General features: G+C 45.9%; 1 protein-coding gene across 1 annotated transcript in view; it reads left to right on the top strand.

Moving 5' to 3' along the window:
- gli2a (GLI family zinc finger 2a) overlaps positions 1 to 23124 on the top strand; it is a 103928-nt gene that overhangs the window by 39612 nt on the left and 41192 nt on the right. The window contains exon 3 of the mRNA XM_061234887.1: positions 21218 to 21323. Coding sequence (XP_061090871.1) covers positions 21218 to 21323 — 106 coding nt within the window. The remainder of the gene's footprint in view (positions 1 to 21217; positions 21324 to 23124) is intronic.

The following is a 23124-nucleotide window of genomic DNA, read 5'->3' as shown; positions in this document are numbered from 1 at the left end:
TTCAAATGAACACTCCATTTAGTTCACCACTAACGCCTTTTTAATACAAATGGATGCGACGGTCAAACAAGGCTAGCTACCTGATTAGCTGCTTAGCTGGGATTTTTTAAAAAGCTAACTAATATTACATTGATTAAAGTGCATTATAACAGGCAAATGATTGATCCTGTCAGCAGCTATTTTTGTTCACTACCTTTTCACTGTTAGCTGACGTTTGTGCCGAACAGAAAAAAGTTTGAATGTGTTGCCGGACATTAGCTAACGTTAGCTAATATTCGGTGTTTTTGACGCATGTCTGGCATGCGCGTGTCTGCGTGTAGGAGCGCCTTGCATACGTATCGGCCTCGGTCGGTTAGAGGCCAGGGCTGTGTGTGGCGCCCGTTGCCCGCAAGAAGAATAAGAGTTATGATTACCGACATCTGTGGCACATGTGTGTCTTTATCAAGGCCGGGCTAATCGTTAACTGCAGTGCATTCTGGGCCTGTGGTTTTCTGCAAGTTCCAGGGGAACAAAGCCTCTTAATCAGAGCCTTAAAAAAGCAGCAGTATAGTTCACTGTAACTCGAGCCGAAAGGCAGTTCCGTCTGTAATGACCTGCGCCAATGCAATAGCTCCCCGTGGGTCGAGAAACTGCACTCTCTTTTTAGAGTATGAATGCTTTTTTTGTACAGATGCGTTCTTTCATCTCAGTTTTCTTCTCCCTTTAGTTGAGAAATCGACTCTAATTCTCCATACTTAGGTGCGAGCGGGGCATAATTCTTAACAGAAAGTGAAGACAGTGAGTTAGTTATTGCCATACATTAGGACTGAAAAGCGCACCAGAAGCCACGTAAACGCATACGAGCGTTAGCGTATTCCCTCGGAGACGTTCAGTTCAGCTGCAGCATACGCATTTAGGTAAAGTAAATCTCCGCCCATGTTTTACAGAAATCAATCCGCCGTCGAACAAAGTTTCTGCGCGCCAGACATTTTCGAAACCCGGAGAAGTGCAAATTTCACAAAGAGAGAAAGCGGGAAGAGCAGAACTCGGGGCTGTGGGTTTTAATTACATATTTTTCATTTAAAGCGCAACTCCATCAACCGGCGCGCCCCGTTTTTTCGAGGCTCGGAGGCGTGCGTCTGACAGCCGAAAGAGGGCAGGGTGCCCACGCGCCGCTCCAGAGCTCCGGGGGCGCCTCCGCCAGGGCGGGGCTCTCCCCACGTCCCCCCAGCAGGACTCACGCGCCGAGAGGCGCTAGTATCGCAACCGGGGGAGGTCTCCGTTTCCCCGAATCGCCGTAATCACCGGGCTCGGCTCGGCCTAACTGCGGCCTCTCCCACTGCCTGCCGGCTACGATTACAGGCAGCCGGGATTCGGCTTTGAGGCTTAATTAGAAAACCCACGCCTTCCCTTCTTCAAAACAGCCTCGGCCCCGACAGCACCGCTATCTGCCCACTTTTTCTTTTTTTCTTTCTCGTTCCGCATTAGATTCGGTTTCGCCTCGGCCGGTCTCGCTTGGACAGCTCGTGTGATGATGGAAAAGTTTGCTCATTGCATCTCTGTAGCGCTCTATGCTAAATAAATGAATTGAAAAAGGATAGCGGCTAATCGCACGGCGCGTCCTACTCGCGAGCGTTGCGGCTAGGCCTCGCGGGGGCGGTGCTAGCGTGTGCCGTGTTCTGCGTCTGACTGAGTAAGAAGATAACAGCACGGAGAGAGGCCAGGAGACGTATGTACAAATGAAAGAGAGTCAGAGTGCAGGCGTGTGCGTAACCGTGCACGTTGTAATCACTTTCCTTTTATCTTTCCCTCTCCCATTAAGTAATCTCACCTGTCACTAAAAATGGCATTCCTAAAAGGAAGATGTCCAAAGTGACATCTGTCGGTATTGTGCTTTAATGACCCTCCACTTAACAAAGACAGAATGTATTATATACTTTTATTACATTCTCATTGTACGGCCTGGTACATCTCTTTCGGGGCGATTCTCCACTTAAACTTCAACCCCAATTATGGTTAATTATAAATCCAAATTGCATCCCATTATTTTCCTTAGAATTGTGTCAGGTTATAATGGCAAGTATCTCACATGATAAGAGGGAAAGTAGAAGAATGAAAAATTGAGTGTGGTATGGGCGAGAGCACACCTGATAGGATATTTTGAGTCACGTGACTTGTGATATGACCCTTGATGACCCCTTGCTTTCATAGTGTGTGAAACCCTGAGGTGGGCTGAACTGTCCCCCCGGGACAATAGAAAAGCACGGAGTGTCTTAAAGGAGAATTTAGTCATGTGTTGTCCTACATTTCTCCACATTCCTTTGCGGCTTCATGTTCAACTTAATAAAAGTACAATCCCCCATAATGCATCTTTTGCTCCCGCATTCTGGGAAAAGGACAGAGTAGAAATGATTGGATTATGTCGACATGAAGCCATGGCGATGTAAAGACCACAGCATTCTGCTCTCAGAAAGACTGTTTTATTGAGAAGATAAAAGTCACCGCCTCATCAAATCTGAAATGTCCTTTCCCTTGAAGGTGATGACATATTTCTTCCAGAAATTGGTAACCGTTTGATACAATTTGGAAGGAAATAAGGTTCTAAAAGATTGGAATAAAAAAAATAAAAAAATGAAAAAACATTGACTTTAACCGATTTCAATTTTGTAGCTGTAAAATGTATATATTAGCATTTTTAAACTGTTCATTCAATAAATTTGAATTTATTAACTTAGAAATCTATACATGTGTCCTGCACTTTTGTAGCTAGTCTAGACTATAATATTGTAGTCTATCATTCAATTGCTAGAATGATACTGTGTGTGTAAATGATATAATGAGTCAGCCAGCAAACAGCCTACCATTCTAAAATTGAGTTAGCTTACTAGCTAACCAGACCCATGTTCAGCAGATTGTTAGCTAACTGCCATCGAGCTGGTTCTGTTACTTTATGTATGTATTTATGTATTCTAGCTAGGTAATTAACATGTAGTAAAGTAAGATATTAGCTAGCTAATGCTCATTCATTTAATACATTTAATTCTAAACTATACATTTCTAAGTAAATAAATTCAAATGTATTGAATTCACAGTTTTAAAAATTTAGGAATTTCACAGGTAAAAATTCAAATTAGTTCAATTCAACGTGTTCTTAAATTTGTATATTCCATAATAGAATACCTCGAAAAAGTTGTATGTTCTCTTCAGTCATTTTATTTTCACGCATAATATGTTAAGCGTTAAACATATTTCAATTTGGGCAGCCCTGGATATTCTTCAAAATCTGACACCTAACCCACATAAAGAGCAGCGTTGGCACAAAGTACTTGTAGAGTAATTGTCATTCATTTAGAATAACAGCGGGTTTAACCCGCAAAATTAATGTTACAAATCACCTCTAAGTAGTTCTCATTCTAAGTGCTATAAGCTGTAATTCTGGAATGTTCTATGAAACGCTTCTTATTCCAGTCAAATGTAAGCCACACCTAGCCGGGGGTTATTGTTTGCTTTTGAAGGAAATCCCCACATCTTCTACGTCACCTTCTGCCCCTTAACCCTCGGTTCGTGACGTGAGGTTTAGGGTGGCTGTGTAATGCCGTACACTGCTGTCATTGTGTGTACCCCCTCTCTCCCCCCCCCACCCCAGCGCTCTCCCTAGTAAGCACTTTAGCATCAAACAGCGCAGTGTTTGCCTGGTTTTGTCGGGCCCCCCGCTGGTATTCAGAGGCTGAATTGTGGGGGTCAGGAGGTGGCCCATTGGGGGAAGCGCTCGAGGGCCATCGCAGCCTCTTGTGGAGTGAACCAGGGGAACCACGGCAGTATTTGTCCAGCCTCCCCCCCCCCACTACACCCACCCACCTTCCACCAGCCGAGGCTGCCTCTTCAGCCTGCTCTAAGATCAATATTACACTTTGCTGAGGGGGCTTGGAGGGCCAGCGTGGGTATGCCCTGGCTTGTCCGACAATATTTGCCAGAGCGCTAAAGAGACTTTTAAGCAGTGTGCGAACAAAACTCGGGAGGAGTGGGGAATTGACTCCTCTCCTTCCCTTTGACGGGGGCGGGTGGCGGAGGGGGGGACTTGCCTCAGACGCTTTCGCGTCGGTGTTCTTGGGTAAGGTCTGACAGAGAGCAGGTCCTCTCCTTGAAGCCGGAGTCATTATGTGCGCTCTCACAGCAGTGCCTGCTTCCTGCACAAACTCCAACTCCCAGAATTCAAACTGCCAATAAGCCCTCTATACAGTTATCCCAAATAGCTTAAAAGCATTTCATTTCTGTCACTCTCCCATTCTGTTCCTCTCCTGCTCACTTTCAGTTCATTATTTTCACTTCTAAATATTAAGATATTAAATTATCAAATTAAGATAATAAAAAAACATTCTATGCTGTAAAACAACTCATCTTCCTGTCCCTGTGCAGTCCCAACAGTCCTTTGCACCTCCATTTTGTGGGTTAGGAGCACTTGGTACCAATACCAAACAACCATCAAACTGGACATTCTCTGCAAAACACTCTACGATTCCTCACTCTATGACGCCATTTTGGTTTCATGCCTTAGTCTGACTCTCTATGCAAGAAGGCAGAGTGAAGTCACTGCGATACACTCTCTTATTCCGCCCATGCTGGTTGAGTGCTGTCACTGTTATATAAATATTTGCTCAACGCCCAACATGAACGAACCGCCAGCTGTAAATTACCTGTACGCAATTTTCCCTTTTCTTTTGAACAGAGTTTCCTTTTAATCTTTTTCGGAGTAATTATAAATGCTTCGCACATGGTTGCACTTTGTGGTCTCATGATGTGTTCTTCACTCAGTTTTATTCACAATGCTGTGGAAGGGCACAGGGACATGAGCACGTGGTTGAACGTTAATGTGCAATAGCGTATGCGAAGTGCGCTGGAGAACCGATTACCCGAGAAACCTTACCTTTGAGCCCGCCCGGTAGCTGAGGCATTAGACGCCTCTGCGTTAATGGATATCATAACCTCAGTCACCGAAGGTGTACGAAAACACGCTCCTGTCAAGATGGCTGCTGCCTCTTGTAAATAAAAAGGCTAACGAGGACAGACATAAAGAATAACACAACTCCTGCCCCCCCTCGTTAGCCGTCTGCGTCTTATTTAAACGGTCTGACCTCGCTGCCAGTGTGTACCAGGAGAAAGCAGTGCGTCTTACCCAAAAAGCTCTTTTTTTGTTTCATACTTGATTAACAGCCAAGTAAACACTTCAGTCACACCCCCAACCCCCTCCCACTCTCTCACCAAAAACTCACCAAACAGATGCCGGCCTCATTGCTAGGGAGAGGACACTTGCTTCACGATTACAGGGCCTTCCTGGTGTTGCCCCCGTCACTTGGGCCCTAGATGAAATACATAAAAGACACATATAGATATGCACACATACTCAATTCACTTTTCCAATGAGTTAAGCTTTTAAGAAAAATGTTTATCCTAACCACGATTTTCTGCACAATTTTCAACTGTTACAATTTACATGTTTGGAAAAATGAGCTTAAAAATAATTGGTCACACTTTATAATAATGTCCAATTGGTACTGTAGTTAACATGAATTAATTGACATACAAATACATTAGTTAAGCATGAACTTAACAAATACATGAACTAATGAAAAGTTAACTACTAACTAATATATTATGAATATTTATACATAAGCAAACCATAGGATAAACTTATAATTAGTTTACAATTAACAAATACATTATCTGTTTTTGGTTATTGCAAATTCATATGGAATGACAAAGTAGTTGTTAACATGAATTAATGATGTACACATACATAAACAAAGCAGTACAGATTTACTTCTCAGTAGTTAGTTAGTTAACTACAATAGTTAATGTCAATTCATGTAACGTTATTCTAAAGTGTTACCAAGTAATTATATTTACATGTTACTATGCTCATCTCCACATATAAAAGGTCCACATTGAATCAGAAGAACTATAGCAGTGCAGTGCCTCAGTAGAAGCCTGTTTTGATTCAATAGAGCTCAATGCAATAGCAGCATAATACTGATCTGATGTTTTCCACAATGCATACAATATGATCACTTTTATAGTAAAGTGAGCTCATCTATGGGGGCCAGAAGTAACAGCAGAAGTACAAACATGTATGATTATGTGCTTTTATGAGATGTTCTGTGCTGGTGTGTGCTAAAGCTCTGTGCTGGTAATGTGCAGTAGATGAGGTGGGGTAATGTGTGGAGGGGGGGGTGGTAATGTGTGGTAGATGAGGGGGAGGAGTCAGCAGGGAGAGTGACAGACTCCCGCTGAGAGTAGAAGAATGACAGGAAGACACGGGGTTGCCGTGGCAATTTATGACATCGTCGGGAAAACCGGGATGTTCATGGCCCTGTTATCTGTGTATGGAGAGGCTTTTTATGGCCATGTCTGAAATCCAAACGAAATATTTGATTTTTTAAACTGATTTTATCCTCTGTTTGCCTTGTAATTTTCAACATTTTTGAACAATACGACATTCTCTTTATCCTTGCTGAATTTTCATTTTAAAAACTAGAGTTTAAAATGAATTCCAGTACTTTTAGTTGGACCAACCAGCACATATTATTTCCGTGGTGCGCATTGGCAGCGTGGTTACCCAGCATTCCTCAGGTGTTAATGACATCACTAGGAACCCTTACGCACCGTGACCCAAACACACCCAAACTATGGCTTATGTGAGCTCCCCTGCATGAGACAAAAAGTGCAATCTGGAGTATAGCAAAATAAAAAACTGGCAAATACAATTCCTCCATTAATTCACTAGTTTTTAACATATAAGTCACTTCACAATCCTTTCTAATATGTCACTATCTATATAAAAGGAGCCAAGATCATGTAAAAATACATATGCTTACTGTTTCATTTAGTAAAACATACTAATCAACATATGTGATTTTTACAAACCTTTAGCATACGGGGAGTGATGTGTCGTGAGAGGGGAAAAAAAAGTGAAAACAGGCCCTGGACGGTTCCGGAGACGGAGACGACAGCCCAGCTACAGGCTCAAATAGGAGGCGAATGCGAACACTTCAGCAGTGAGAGCGTGGAAGGTGTGTGTGTCTGACTGTGTTTGTGTGTGCGTGTGTGTGTTTTGAGGGCTCTCTCCTCCTGAAGAGCGGGCGACTCTACTAACGGCACTCCACCGCGGACACAAAGTAACGTCCTCATGCCTGTGTGCTTGGCAGCCGCTGAAGTTTGCCTTGTAATTCATGACATTGTTAACTCTGCACCCCCACCCCCCTCACCCTGCCACTACACACAGCCCCTTTACTGCACAGTGAATTGGGCTGTTTATTTTTCCTGAACTGAGGAGGGCAGAGGAGGGGAGGGGGGGCTGTACTGAGGTGATTGTAAGAGGCGTTTGATTTAATGATCACCCCTCATGACCCACACAACCCCCCCCCCCCCCCCCGTCATTTGTCTATTGGGGACAGGCTGGCCAGGAAAGTTAGGGTCTGTCCACCGCCCCCTCACGTTAATCACACCGCCACTGAGAATGCACCTCTATTGTCCAGCGAAGCTCCTGTTGGCCCTCCGTCCCCCCCTTCCGTCCCCCCATCCCCTCTCCCCACTGCTGGGAAGCCTCCTTGCTGAGCATTAGACACGCCCAGTTCCTTCAACTGTCTCCATGGAAAACAGGTTTCCATGGGGACACTAATTAAGACTGTAATCTTAATCTGGGACACTGTTCTGCACCCTACATTATCTATGGGTCTAGTTTATAGCAGTTCACTGCTTCTGTATGTGATATTCTTTTATGGTTTAGAGCAAGTTTACCTGCTGTTTTAAGTCAGGATGTTAAGATAAACAGTTTACCAGCTGGCTAGATGTTTGTATACAGATCGGCATGGTGAATGACTGACGTGCTCATTCTGAATAGCAGGTTTAGGTTCAGGGAAAGGCCCATTCATTAAATTTGATTGCGAAAAAAAGCTAATGGCTAACAACAAGCAAAGAGACAAAGATATGATAGTATATGACAGAATTATTCTCCTTATAGAAATAACGATAAAGATCCTTGCGAAAAGCACTTCAAAAAGGAAAATAACTGTTCAGGGTTGGACCGAAACTACTTCTTCATTCATTTTCCGTCTTCTTCTTTTTCTGTTTTTTATATCTTTTTGTAGTCCTTGTGCAACTTATCACCATGGAAATGAGCTTGCCAAATAAGCCATGCCGAACTACCTCAGTCTACTGGAAATTGCTTTAATGCAAACTGCCACAGTAACAAAGGCCCAGAGGGCTGAGCATAGCTGTTTCCCAGGTTACCAAGACGCCAGCGCAAGATGTTAAAAACTATGAGTACCATGATCAATGAGGTACTTAGTTGCCATCCACGTAGCATTTCTCGATTATCAACTAAAATTACAGAGTGGTTCTGTAACCCTTTAAGGTCTGAGATCACAAATATGTGATTAGAATGTTCTTAACAGAATGTTCTTAACTCAACATTCTAATGCTCATGTAACAATCACTACTGCTAATTCAGTTCTAGAACACTGACTTAGAATTCAGAAAAAAACATTCCAAAAAAACCAAAAGGTTCCAAAAGGTTGAAGAGGCTGTCACAGAATGAGAGACATTGTAAGATAGAAAAGCCCTTTGATTAAAAAAAAAAAGTTAAAAGCTGGAAACCCCAGGAAAAAAGAGATGGTAGTTTGCCTCGTATCTAAAAGGAAAAATGTTTGGGGGGAAAAAACAATGCCCGTGGTTTGACTCTATGAAGAGAGTGTACCGTTCACTGTTCCAGGCGTCTCCAGACAAATTTGAGGGCCCCAAACAGGCAGGCGGAAGAACGCTTCCAGCTGGGCATAGACTCCTCAGAACCCCTGCACAGGGAACAGAAGCCAAGCAGCTCACTGGAGGCATGTGCACCCACAGCTGCTGGGAGTTTAGCCTTTTATCAGGGAGAGGGAGAGATTGAGAGAGACTTAGAGAGAGAGATCTCTGATCTTATTAATTGAGATGGGACTGAATAATTGAATATTGATTATTTGGCAGAATCTAATTTATTTTAGTTTCAGTTAGTTTTTAGTTTTATGGCATCACATTTTTTCTGAGGAGCGAATGCCTGCAGAATCTGTGGCCCGCAGGACATGGAGTTGAGTAGTGATGCTGTCGAATAAGCTTAGTTGAGTAAATTGAGTTTGTGGCAAGTCTCCATTCACAATTGAATTCAGTCATGGACTAAGCTTAAACTTTGTCTGGGGAATTGACCCAAAGAGGACCAGGACAGACGCAGACACAGGATGCAGGCCCTAGACGCTCTTTAACACACAGCTCACGGACAGCGGAGGAACATCCCGTTCCCCCGAGGTTCAGAAGTATCGGCCGTGTCAGGCGCTTTAATTAGGTCCTTTTACAGGAGACGCTCAGAGCGCCTGACACCGCAGCCCTGCTTTGATTGGCCGGGTTAGCTGGAGACAGGGCGGGGGCGGAGGGCACGTACTCGGTTCTGTTCTTTTTATTGGCGGCCATTTTGATGTGGTGACACAAGCCACTGCTGTCCCGGAGCTGTGCGACTGACCCTGCCGCGGACAGCACCGGCAACGACATCCCATAATCGATTTCTACAACCCTGAGGGACCACGGCTCCGCTGTGGGGAAGGCAAAGCAGACCTGGGTCAAATACGTAATTGTTTTGGATTTAGATACTTTTCTGTGCTCGATTGATCTTGCCTGGTGCAGTTAAGCTCACCAAGATGACCGGAAAGGCGGGGTTTGCACTTTTTGAGAGTTTCAGTACACCAGATAAGCTCTGAGAAGTGCAGAAGATTATTTGAATCCAAAGAAATTGAGCCAGGTCTGGGGCGTAGTTGGTTTATCAGCTGTTGGGGCTGTGTTTTAAAGGTCTAGATTAAACCCGTCCTTATCCACCAATCAAATCAAAGACGTATCAAAGTCAGGGGTTTGATGATAGGTCCGCATCTCAGCCCTGGGTCAAATACATAATTTGTTTTGGATTCAAATACTTTTCTACACTTTACTGAGCTTGTCTGGTGTGATGGAAAGTGCAAACCCCGCTTTCTGGTCCTCTTGTTCGGTTCAGTTGCACCAGACAAGATCAATTGAGCGCAGAAAAGTATTTCAATCCCAAATAATGACTTACTTGACCCAGATCTGATCCACAAGCCCCTCCTGGTTTTTTTTACCTTTGTCTTCCATTTGTGGAGTTTGCAAAACCGTGAGGTGCCCGGGGCAAGCCGAAGTGGGATCATGTCATGGCGTCACAGAAGCATGATGTTGCAGAACTCATTTCATTACGCACACCCTCCCCCCCCCCTCAGGCCAGAGGTCTGAGAAGTGCTGAGACCCAGTCTGTGCTATTTCAGTCCAGTGTAGGGGCATATCTGACCTCCCTGTGGAAGTGGGGGCGTGAAGAGCCGTGACACAGGACGTGGAGGCTATTTCTGCCCCTGGACCATCCATCACCCCCCCTCCCACATCAGCGTGGACAATGAGAAGGAAAAGAATGGCACATTATTCAGAGCGGGCCGGGCTATAAACTCCTCTCCTCTTTTCCTCTTCCCTTCTCCTCTCTTCTCACATCACCCCTTTCTTCCATCTTTTTCTCTCCATCTCCTGTCATCACCTTTTCCCTCTCCTCTCTACCTCTCCTCACCCTTTTTTTCCCTGTCCTGTCTCCCTCTTTCCTCTCCTCACCCCTTTCTTTCCTGTCCTGTCTCCCTCTTTTCTCATTCACCCCTTTCTTCCATCGCTTCTCTCCCTCTCTTTTCCTCTCCTCTCCCCTTTCCAGTCTACCTCTTCTCTCCTCACCCCTTTCCCCTCTCTACTCTACCTCTCCTCTCCCCTTTCCCCTCTCTTTTTACCTCTCCTCTCCTCACCCCTTTCCCCCCTCTTCTCTACCTCTCCTCTCCTCACCCCTCTCCCCTCTCTTCTCTACCTCTCCTCTCCTCACCCCTTTCCCCCCTCTTCTTTACCTCTCCTCACCCCTCTCTTCTCTACCTCTCCTCTCCTCACCCCTCTCCCCTCTCTTCTCTACCTCTCCTCTCCTCACCCCTCTCCCCTCTCTTCTCTACCTCTCCTCACCCCTGTTCTTCCCTCTCCCCGGTCCCCCTGTCTCTCCGCTCACCCCGCAGACAGAGATAAAATCCCCGCGTAGCGGCGCATCAGGCCTCGTCCCGCGGTTTCCCCCCGCGTCACTGAGGAAGCGCGATAAGGATCCCCGGCGCTGTCACTGTCACAGGCTTTTACTCTTAATGTCCACAGCGGCCATTTTACTCCCTCCTGAGAAAACACAGCGCTTCCTGTGAAAGCTCCCCGAGGCGTGCGGGGGGGACTGGGCCTGTGGGGAGGGGGGTGGTGTCATTCCCCTCCGGTGGGGTGTAATCCCAGCCGCCCCCAGGCTGGGGTGCCGGAGGGGTAATATGAATGTAACCGCGGTGACAGGCTCGCCAGCGACGGCGTCATTTATCGTATGTTAATTACCGCGCGCATACCGCGCGATCGCACAGGCCCGGGCTCCCGCCTCCCGTTTCATCATCGCCCGCGCCTTAAAGATAATAAACTTTTTGTTTAAGGTAATTACTTAATCCGGACACGCCCGCGCGGTAAGCAGGACCATTAAGAGTGCGGGCGATTAATCAGCCGTGGGCCAGGTGGGTGATTTACTCCGGGGGTGTGTAATCAGTCTCGGGGACCCTCGCCGTCTTTAAGTGCCCAAATTACATGAACAGCATGCTAACGACACGGCGGCTTGTCTGTCGGCCGCGCACGAAGGAGGCCGCCCGTCAGCCGGCCCCGCCCCGCGCTCAGTCTTCCCCGCCAGTCGCCGCGCGGGGAATGATGCATGGGGGTTATTAGCAGGTGGCCCAGCCGCAGCTGCTGTGAGCTGATAACTCCCCCTGTGCACCCCCTCTGTAGACCCTGGCCGTTCCTTTAAGAGTGGACATCCCTGTGCCCATTTAAGAGTGGGCAGGTACACGCTGCCCCTTTAAGAGTGGATAGGTATGCGCTGCCCCTTTAAGAGTGGGCAGGTATGCGCTGCCCCTTTAAGAGTGGGCAGGTACACGCTGCCCCTTTAAGAGTGGGCAGGTATGCGCTGCCCCTTTAAGAGTGGACATCTGTACGGTGCCCATTTAAGAGTGGGCAGGTACATGTTGCCCCTTTAAGAGTGAAGAGGTACACGCTGCCCCTTTAAGAGTGGACATCCCTACGGTGCCCATTTAAGAGTGGGCAGGTACATGTTGCCCCTTTAAGAGTGAACAGGTATGCGCTGCCCCTTTAAGCGTGAACAGGTATGCACTGCCCCTTTAAGAGTGAACAAGTATGCACTGCCCCTTTAAGAGTGGACAGGTATGCGCTGCCCCTTTAAGAGTGAACAGGTATGCACTGCCCCTTTAAGAGTGAACAAGTATGCACTGCCCCTTTAAGAGTGGACAGGTACATGCATGTATATGTATAGATATGTAAATAAAGAAATAAATACATTTTACCTTGCTACACAACCTTGCATTTTGTCCTAAGAATCTAATAAGTATATAGCACTAGACTAGACGATTGTTTAATCAATTAAATAAATGAGACAATCTACTGTTTCTACATGTAAAAGCAAATTACCACACACAATGCTTGAAATAGTTCACACTTCAATAATTCAGTGTTGAATCGAACATGATCAAGAGCTTTGTTGAGCCTGCCAAGCGTTCTGCGAAAATGAAATTTGTATTTTTTTTAACAGCGTTCGCTTGTGCATGCATTGTCTGCGACTGCGTGTGTATATTAGTAAAACAGCAGGAAAGTGCCATAGCTAAGCCCGGGGTTTAATGTTAGGAAAATCCAGGAACCTGGCCAAACAAAATGAGTCTCCGCCCCAGTCTGGAGCAGACGAATCACATCCACCGGCTGAGACGCCACAGACAGGCTGGAAAACAGAGCGTCTGGAACCCACATATACACACGGCTCGCTCCAATGGCTGTGTGTGTGTGTGTGTGTGTGTGTGTGTGTGTGAGTCTGTGCGTGCGTGTGTGTGTGTTTGTGCGTGTGCTCATGCGTGAGTATGTGTGTGTGCGTTTGTGCATGAGACTGTGTGTGTATGAGCCTGTATGTGTGTGTCTGCGCATGTGTGTGTTTGTGTGTGAGTGTGTGTATGTGTGTGTGTGCGCATGTGTTTGTGCTTGAGTCTGTGTGTGTGTGTGTGTGTGTGTGTGCATGTGTGTGTGTGTGTGTGTGTGTGCATGTGTGTGTGTGAGTGTATGCATGTGTGTGTGCATGTGTGCACTTGTGTGTGTGTGAGCGCGCCTGTGTGTGTGTGAGTCAGTGTGTGCGCGTGTGTGTACACAAGCAAGCGTGTGTGTGTGTGTGAGTCAGTGTGTGCGCGTGTGTGTACACGAGCGAGCGTGTGTGTGTGTGTGCGATATGGCAGATTTATGAATGGTGTTAGACCAAACAGATTGTGGCTGAGAAAGCCCAGCAGGTCCATTCTGGGTAAACATGGACAGGAAAGCACTCAGGATGCGGAACTGGACGAAGATCGACCCCATCTGGAGTCAGACGTGTATGACAACGCGCCACGGACGCGAGGACGGGGGCCTTCGCCTTCCAGTCCCGCCGGCTCGCATGCAACAGATGTTATCCTGGCCTCCTTCCTAGAGCCGTTTGTGTCCTGAAATGTAGGCGGTGGACACACTTTTCAGAATTGCAATTGCACATATTCATCTGCTCCACGTGTTTTGCCTACTGTGGAGTTGCTTCTCCCTAGTTTTTGGGAACAAATCAAATCTTCAGGGGAAAGATTTTCCCTCTCGATAATACTGATGTTCCTCCATTTTCTCTGTCTTACATATCAGTAAAATCCCTCTCCATTGAACCCATATTAACGTTTAAGATGGCAAGACCTTTAGGACCTTTTAATCCCTTTCCAAGACAACAGTGAAGGAAACTCTTTCTTCAACGGTATGTGGAGGACTCAATTAATGGACTTTTTGGAGTGATAAAATATTAGTTAATGGAAAATGTACTTTCTGAGGCCTAAACATTTTATTTCCTGTCATATAAGCAAGAAAACATTAGCATGTTTGACAGTTCAAATGATGCATTGTTTGTGGAAGACTGTTTGGCACAGCCTTGTTAACTCAACTCAACGTTTCATCTGCTCCTTTGTATTAAAAAAACAATCTTTAAAAAATATTTGAAAATACTGAAATATTAAAATACTAAACACTAAAATATTAAAAACAGGAATGTGTTGCAACACTGTAATCCAAGGCAGAACTGAAAACATTTACAAATGTAGTTTGATTGACTGAAGTTGGAGCCACTTTAAATCGCGGACTTAAGCATCTCGACTCTACCTGCCATTTAAAAGACGGGAATCCCAAACCTAATCTACTTAGCCTCTGTTGAGAAAACCCACATCAATGGGGGGGGGGGAGAAAAATGTATCATTTTACAAACCCCCTTGTGCTATTCAAAGAAAAGGCCCATTCACTTAATGCCTGCTTTCATTGCTCTGAGCAGTTACGTGCATCCATCTAAAAACCATAATCCCTTTTGTCGCCATGATTAACCAAAGTCTTGGGAAAATTATCTCTGCAGACTAAATAAGGATGTCATACAGTGTGTAACTCACTCAGTTACAGGATAGCATAAGAAAACACAGGCTTACCCACCTAATATATGGATTTCAGCTGCAGTCAGTGGGGTGTGCTTGGCTTGGACGCTTGTATTCATTTATTTCGCTGTACAGTCGGTAATAAACTGCAGCCCACCAAAAAGATCGGCCGTCACAGGCTTCGGGTCGGCCTGTCGGTTTCCCAGGGTGCAAAGCAGCGCCGTTGGCATGGCGCTGTGTCGTTAGGACACGAGCCAGCTTATTCTGTTGGAATTTCCTGTCTGAATTTAAATCCCCCCCCCCCACCCCTCCCCCCCTTTACTCCCCTCCTCGTTTTCTGAAGGAGACAGAAAAGCTTTTTAATTACACAGCCCAGGGTTTCGCTTCTCAGGATATTATTATTGCTATTGAGCACTTCCTGCGAGGATGAGCACTTCCTGTCGAGGATGAAGCCCTCCACTACAAAGCCTGCCGCGGATCTGGGCTCCCCTCAGACATGAAAAGTGAATGTTTTCCCCTTCGCCGCGAGGCTCAGGGCACCTTTTGTTGCCGTTTAGCACCTGGCTTTGTCTTAACGAGATCAAACCCTGCTTAAGTCAGAAACAAAAGAGGCAGGACGATTCCCACCGTGGCCTCGTTGGCTCACGGGAGATTCTGCAGGGTGCAGAAATCATGGATGAAAAATAAAGCAAACATTTTATGAGGGGTGTTCCGCAAGGTGGAAAGGTGACTGCGTCACACTGTCGAATGGAGCAAGCTTGCGGAACAAGCGTTCAGCTCTTTTCCGTAGCAAACGCTTTTAGCACCAATTAAGGTGGAAACAAGTGCGTTTATGGGAGAAATTTGTGTGTTTTGGATACTGCATCGGGCCTCCATTGGCATATGAATCATTTAAGAGTGGGCATATAACAATTATAATATATGCCAATCAGACCTGGGCCAAACACAAATGTTTTGAATTCTAATACTTTTTCTGTGCTCGATTGATCTTGCCTGGTGCAATTGCACCAGGACCAGAAGGCAGGGTTTGCACTTTCAGAGTATTTCATTGGTTCCACCCTGCTGAAAAAAACCAGCTCAAGCTATGTTTTGGTAGCTGCTCAGTTCAAGCTGGTCATAGCTGGATTTTACACCAGGCTCAGTACAGTGTAGAAGAGTATTTGAATCCCAAACAACGACCCAGGTCCAATGCTAACGTGATTATTAGCGCGGCAAACGTAATCATACTCGGGCGGTTTTCCGACCGGCTGGCTGAGTGCTTGCGAAAGCTCCCCACAGCAGAAGGCCAGCGTTTGTGCGCCTGTGCAGAGGAAGTGCTGCGAAAAGCCCCCAGTCTCCCTCCAGCCTTCCTCCAGATGTAAAAACAAATGTTATCACCCCAAAGACTAATAGAAGTGTGGGCCTGCGCAGGACACCCCTGGTCTGCCAGCCCCCCGGGGGAGGTGGGGAGGGGGGCTTGGGGCTCAGTAAATCAGGTAAACGGGCCTCCTTGAACTCTCCAGAGCGCTCTCCTTTTGTTCTCGCCATCAAGTCGGAACAATGGGGCTGTCCGGGTGATGGAATAAGCTCCGCTTCGGTCAATCCCCCCAACGCCCCCCGGTCAGCTGACCGGCCCGGGATGGTCCAACCGCGTTCCCCCCCGGGGGGAGGGGGCCGGTGGGAACATGCCCGCATCCCGAATACGACGACCGCAAACCCCCCCGCTACACAAGTACACATTCAGCTCTTTTCTGTAGAGGATGCTTTTAATGGCACTTAAGGGGGAGGCGAGTGTGTTTATGGGGAAATTAGTGTGTTTTGCGGACTGCAGTGGGGCTGTATTGGTATGTGAAAATTTTAAACTTCTAATACTAACAGATATAATATACACTAATGTGATGATTAGTCGGCAGTGCTGAGATAACTGCTGGCCTCGGTTTAGACCGTATCCATTTCTGCTCTTTAATTTAGGCTAGTTTTGTCTGTTTTTAATATGAATTGTTAATAGTTCATTGTTAATTCTAAGCACAAAGAACAGTGTTAAATTATTCATACGGTATGTTACGCATACAGTTACTGATATGTTGGTTGCTCACACGCACTTGTGGGTTACTCGCGTTTCTAAGTCGTTCCGGGATTAGAATATATAGAAACGTACAGAAACATCTCAGGTTTTGGGAGGAAATTATTGGGAAGTGAGGGGTTCTCTGAGGAAATGAATTTTCACACCACTAGCAGTAGGAGCAGGAGGAGGAGCACCAGTAGGCATTCGATGACTTCAGCGGAGGAGAATTCCAGGGGTGTTTTGGGCCGATCCGCTCGGTCATGTTTTGGCGGCCCGGTTCCCTCCAGCCCTTTGTCCCGGGCCTCCCCCCGACCCCTCTCCCGCCCCATTATTAATGGAGCATTAACTCGGGGCTGGACTCTGAATAAAGCTGTTTTGCTTGCGCCCACTCAACCACCCGTGTGCGCACACAGAGGCCCTTTATGCCGCTGGCTGCCTCTCCCTGGAAGATGTCCGCCTGCCTGTCGCAGAATGGGGGGGCCCGTTTGCCTGGACGCATCCTCCGACGGGTTTCAGAAACGGAGCCGCTCTTATCCCCGGGTGGGGGAGGGTTTGGCACAAGCCAAATGCTGTGAGCATTACAGTTGTGCTGTGTGCATTACAGTTGTGCTGTGTGCATTACAGTTGTGCTGTGTGAATGACAGTTGAGCTGTGAGCATTACAGTTGTGCTGTGTGCATTACAGTTGTGCTGTGAGCATTACAGTTGTGCTGTGTGCATTACAGTTGTGCTGTGTGCATTACAGTTTTGCTGTGTGCATTACAGTTGTGCTGTGTGCATTACAGTTGAGCTGTGTGCATTAGTTGTGCTGTGCATTACAGTTGTGCTGCGTACATTACAGTTGTGCTGTGAGCATTACAGTTGTGCTGTGTGCATTACAGTTGTGCTGTGAGCATTGCAGTTGTGCTGTGTGCATTACAGTTGTGCTGTGTGCATTACAGTTGTGCAGCGTACATTACAGTTGTGCTGTGTGCATTACAGTTGAGCTGTGTACATTACAGTTGTGCTGTGCATTACAGTTGTGCTGTGCATTACAGTTGAGCTGTGTGCATTACAGTTGTGCTGTGTGCATTATAGTTGTGCTGTGCATTACAGTTGTGCTGTGTGCATTACAGTTGGGCTGTGCGTATTACAGTTAAGCTCTGCATTACAGTTGTGCTGTACATTACAGTTAAGCTCTGTGCATTACAGTTGTGCTGTGTGCATTACAGTTGGGCTGTGTGCATTACAGTTGTGCTGTGCATTACAGTTAAGCTCTGTGCATTACAGTTGAGCTGTGTGCATTACAGTTGTGCTGTGTGCATTACAGTTGAGCCGTGTGCATTACAGTTGTGCTGTGAATTAGTTGCATTATGTAACTTAGTTGTGCTGTGTGCCTTACAGTTACTGATTTACTGATTTAGTGTGTGTATAGCAGTTGCACTCTGTGCATTTTGTCTCTCAGGCGTATTTCACTGCATGTTTTAAATCCGTTAAACACAGCCTGCAGCCAGTTCCATGACAAAGGACCAGGGAGGCAAGAAATGGTGTGTGAGTCACACACTAAAAACGATTTTATACACTACACTGGTGTGACAGGCATGACCATGGCTTTTCTGTCCCAACTACAAATAAAACTTACTATTTTTATATTTACTTATATATGTCCTTGCAGTCACTATGATAGTATTTTGGCTATAAATCTTTTCTAAATCCTCTATTTGTGGGAGAACAGGAGTTGGTGGCCCTTTGTGAAATAAACACTAAATAAAGCTCAGACAGTAGAGAAAAATGCTAAGCACAAGTGCCTGGAGACTAAGAGCACACCTACAGACAGAGCTGTGGGGATTGTGCATCAGACTCCACGCTCAGACTGCCTGCACAGGGGGCCGCTCCCCGGCCGCTGGGACAGGCCTGTCCGTCACTCTGTCAGGGCTAAGTGAAAGAAATGCACTAGGAATGCTGACACACAAGTCCTGTCTGCCTGGACCCCTGAGGTACACACACACACACACACACACACACACACACACGCACACACAGACACTCACACTCACACTCACACACATGCACACACACACACACTCACACACACACACATGCACACGCACGCAAGCACAGACAGACTCACACACACACACTCTCACACACACGCATGCACGCATACACACACACACACACACTCAAACACTCACGCAAGCACAGACAGACTCACACGCAAGCACAGACACAAAACAGACCCACACACACACACACGCACGCACACGCACATGCACACACGCACACACACACACACTCACACTCACACACATACAAACACGCAGGCACAGACAGACTCACATGCCAGCATAGACACAAAACAGACACACAGTCATCTACACACACACGCAAGCAAGCACAGACACACATGCAAGCACAGACACACAGTCATCTACACGTGTGCACACATATACAGTCATGTGTTTGCACATAAGCACACATAGAGCATGCATGCAGATACACACATGTATGCACACACACAGACACACGCACAAACACACAGAAATCACGCACACACAAAGCCAAGCACACACACGCACATTTACACACACCCATGCACAGTCATGTGTGTTTGCACATAAGCACGTGTGCACAGACATACACACACACAAAGAACGTACACACACACACAAAGCCAAGCAAACACACAAACATACACAAATGTACACAAACATACACACACACAGGCACACACACAGAAAGTATACACACGCACACGTACACACACAGGCACAGTTCTCAGGTACAGATAATGATCTGCACTGACCCCTCTGGTCTCTGCTTTTACTTGCCGGCTGAAGAATTTTAATACGATCCAGAGATCTGCTGCCACCTCTTCTCCCGGCAGAAGAATGTCACATGAGTTTACAATTAGGACGTGTGAAACTGCACAGATAGAAACATTCGCAAACGCAGTAGAAACACTTTGATTACGAGGGAGGAGAAGGAACTGAGGGCACTGTCGGAAACTGCAGGAAAGCTTAGCGTCACAAGAGCGAAAAAAGTCTTAATGAGAAACAAAACTCAGTAAAAAAAAAAAAAATAAGCTTTTGATACCAAAAACACCCTTCATACACCATTAAAATGAGGCTTAAGCATACTAAAGATTAACTGCAGTTACTTGTAATCACAGCAATTAACGAGGGCTTGTTTTTAATAAGACAGCCCGAGCCAACGACTTACGGGAAGACGGTGATTGTTGCGGGGGGGGGGGGGGGTTCTCACAAATAAAAAAGCAGCGCGCGAGAAAGCTGTAATGTCAAAGAAATGCTCCCAGTACAAGTGGAAGTGGAAGGTTGTAATTAGACAGGTTCTGCAGACCAGCTGACTAAAAGGTTCCAATTACTTTGCTGTAACTTCAAATAAATGCAGCAGTTGTTTTATTTTAAAGGCCTCAGACATATATGAGAAGTCCTGCCTGTGCCTGAACAGTATTAATTATTGCCCCTGGTCCCACATAGTTTGAGATCCTCAGATAGCAGGCAAAAAAAGGGGGCCATTTGTTTGGAGGGGGGAAAGGGTGCTTGCTATGGGGCTGGTAGCCATTAGCTCTTGATTTAACCCTTTGAAGAGTTTTATTTGTATTTTTTTATGTGATGTCAACATTCTTGTTCAGTGTTCTAGAACTCCCATCACTTTCAATTACCAGTAGTGATTGTTACATCAGCATTAGAATGTTCAGTTAAGAACATTTAGTTCAGAAAATTGTTCAGTTAAGAACATTCTAATCACATATTTGTGATCTTACATCTTAACCCTTTAATGCTTAATGCTTTTTCAACATTCTATTTCAGTGTTCTAGAACCAGAAGTGATTGTTACATCAGCATTAGAATGTTCACTTAAAAACATTCCAATTACATACTTGTGATATTACATCTTAATCCATTGAAGGTTAGGTGTTTCAAAATGTTTTTTTAACATTCTATTTCAGTGTTCTAGAACTCCATTACTGAATTACTGTGGGGGAGGAATCTGGGTATTAATTACTCCTCTCCAAAAACATGTCAGCGTACATCCACGGGGAATCGTTCATCGTTCATTACTGTGATTGTGACATCGGCATTAGAATGTTCAGTTAAGAACATTGTAATCGCGTAGTTCTGATCGTACTCCATAAAGGGTTAGTAAGTATGACGGCACATGCAGGGCTGAGGTGACTGCGCAGACGCCCCTGTGGAGGGCTGCTTTGAATGGCAGGGATGCGCAGCTGCAGCAGGGGCAGAGAAGGGGGTTTTCCCAAAGCTGTCAGCCCCCGTTTGCGTCGGGCCGCTGTCGGCCCTATCATCTCCCCCAGTTCAAAGACTAGTCTAGCTGCAGGTCTTTGTCAAAAGCCCAGTTGGGTATCTTTTATGTTCGAGATGTAGGATTTCTTAGGATGACTTTGATTATTTATTTATTCCACTTCTCTTGTGTGATAGTGCCAATATTTTACACGAAACGACTCGGGTCGCTCTGAAATTCATGTTGCTTTATTGTAGCGCTTTTGCCTTTGAACTTTTTTTTTTTTTTTTTGAAAACACCAGCTTTTTTTTAAAAGCCCCCCCTCTCTTTTTCTCTCCCTCTATCCTGCTGTCTCTTCCGCAGCCCCGCACCACATATTCCCCACCTTCCACACGCCGATCCCCATCGACGTGCGTCACCACGAGGGGAGGTACCATTACGAGCCGCACGCCCTGCACGCCATGCACGGGTAAGTCCCACGCCCACTGCCGCGTGCGCTCAACTGACACGAGAGTTCATGTAAATATATTAACCTGCTCAGTCTGCCAGTTTGTAAATTGTACTTGAAGTAAATATGATTTTATTAGTTGTTAAACAATCGAGGGTGTTTATTTAGCATTTGGTTCAAGGGAAGGTTATGGATTGCACTTGAGGTGGGCGCTTTTGAATGGGCTTCTTTTTCACACCGGTGTAGGCAGGAGGCATTGAGAAGATTGTGCTTTCTGTATGTCTGTGAGTGTGTATTACTGTGAGAGCATGTCTGTGAGTGTATATTACTGTGAGAGCAGGTCTGTGAGTGTGTATTACTGTGAGAGCAGGTCTGTGAGTGTGTATTACTGTGAGAGCAGGTCTGTGAGTGTGTATTACTGTGAGAGCAGGTCTGTGAGTGTGTATTACTGTGAGAGCATGTCTGTGAGTGTGTATTACTGTGAGAGCATGTCTGTGAGTGTGTATTACTGTGAGAGCATGTCTGTGAGTGTGTATTACTGTGAGAGCAGGTCTGTGAGTGTGTATTACTGTGAGAGCAGGTCTGTGAGTGTGTATTACTGTGAGAGCAGGTCTGTGAGTGTATTACTGTGAGAGCAGGTCTGTGAGTGTATTACTGTGAGAGCAGGTCTGTGAGTGTGTCTGAGTGTATATTTCTGTGGGTCTGTGTATCTCTGAGTGTGTAAGTCTGTGAATGTATTTCTGCATAGTCTGTATGTCGTATGGGTTTATGTATTCGGGTGCTGTGAAGATACAGAGGGAAGTGGGGTTAATTTTGGGATGATTTTAGGCAAAGAGCCTTTTTCAATTCAGATGCAGTGGGGTTTAAAAAAAAAAAAAGAATTATAAGATTTATTTACCCCAGTCAACTAGCACTACATTACATATCAATGAGAGAGAACCCTTCCAGATAAGCTCACCAGACAGATATCAGAGAGAGACAAAAATCTGATAAACAGCAGCTTAATCTGGGTAAAAGAGAACGCTAACACCTCCCCTCCTATTATTTCATTCTGCCGCTGTATAGCCAGAGAGACCCCTGACCTACTGGGCATGCTCAGAGCCCTAGTCCCATCCACCCATCCAGTTACAACAGTCTAATATCCTACCAAGGAGTTGTTTGTGCATAAATAGCAATTATGGAAATAAGCTACTAAGCCATAAAACTGTAATTAAGGCTCATTTCCCAGTTCGGTGAATAGCGTGTGTTCGACCCACTTCGGTTTCAGGTGGACGGACTTACGCGCGTCTGCGGGGTGATTCTGGGAAGCTCCATCCCGCTTTTGTGTTAAGACTGCCAGTGCTACAACGCAGTCGCCGAAGCAGTGTTTTAACGGAGCCGCTCGAAGGCCCCCTGTCCGAGTTTACCTCTATCTTAAAAAAGGGGGAAAATCAATAGAGTTGTGGAAATTGTGCTGTTCCATTAAAATTCACAGATTTGATGGTGATACATGCCGGGTGCCGGGGAGAAGCAGAGCTATTCATCACCGGGGCTGGAAAGTCGGGAAAAAATTCCGTCTCTGTTCTCGGCCACCTTGATTAATGTGATTTGATCTTGACAGTGGACCCCTAATACATCAAGACCTTGATCTAGCTGTCTTTTGCTCTGCCTGTGCCAAATTCATCTAATTACACGAACATTGCGCAGCAAATTAAGTGTGGTGTCATTTGTCGGTAGCCTCCGGCGCTTTGTTATCCGCTCGCGGCAGCGTGTCAAAGGTCCCCTCCTCGATTGCTTAACATGACATCCGCGCGCGGTCCCCTTTATCATTGTTTGCATATAA

This window comes from Conger conger, chromosome 3 (genome assembly GCF_963514075.1).
Source record: "Conger conger chromosome 3, fConCon1.1, whole genome shotgun sequence".
Lineage (NCBI taxonomy): Eukaryota > Metazoa > Chordata > Actinopteri > Anguilliformes > Congridae > Conger > Conger conger.
The sequence above is the reverse complement of the archived record's forward strand: the minus strand, read 5'-3'. Positions and strand labels throughout refer to the sequence as shown.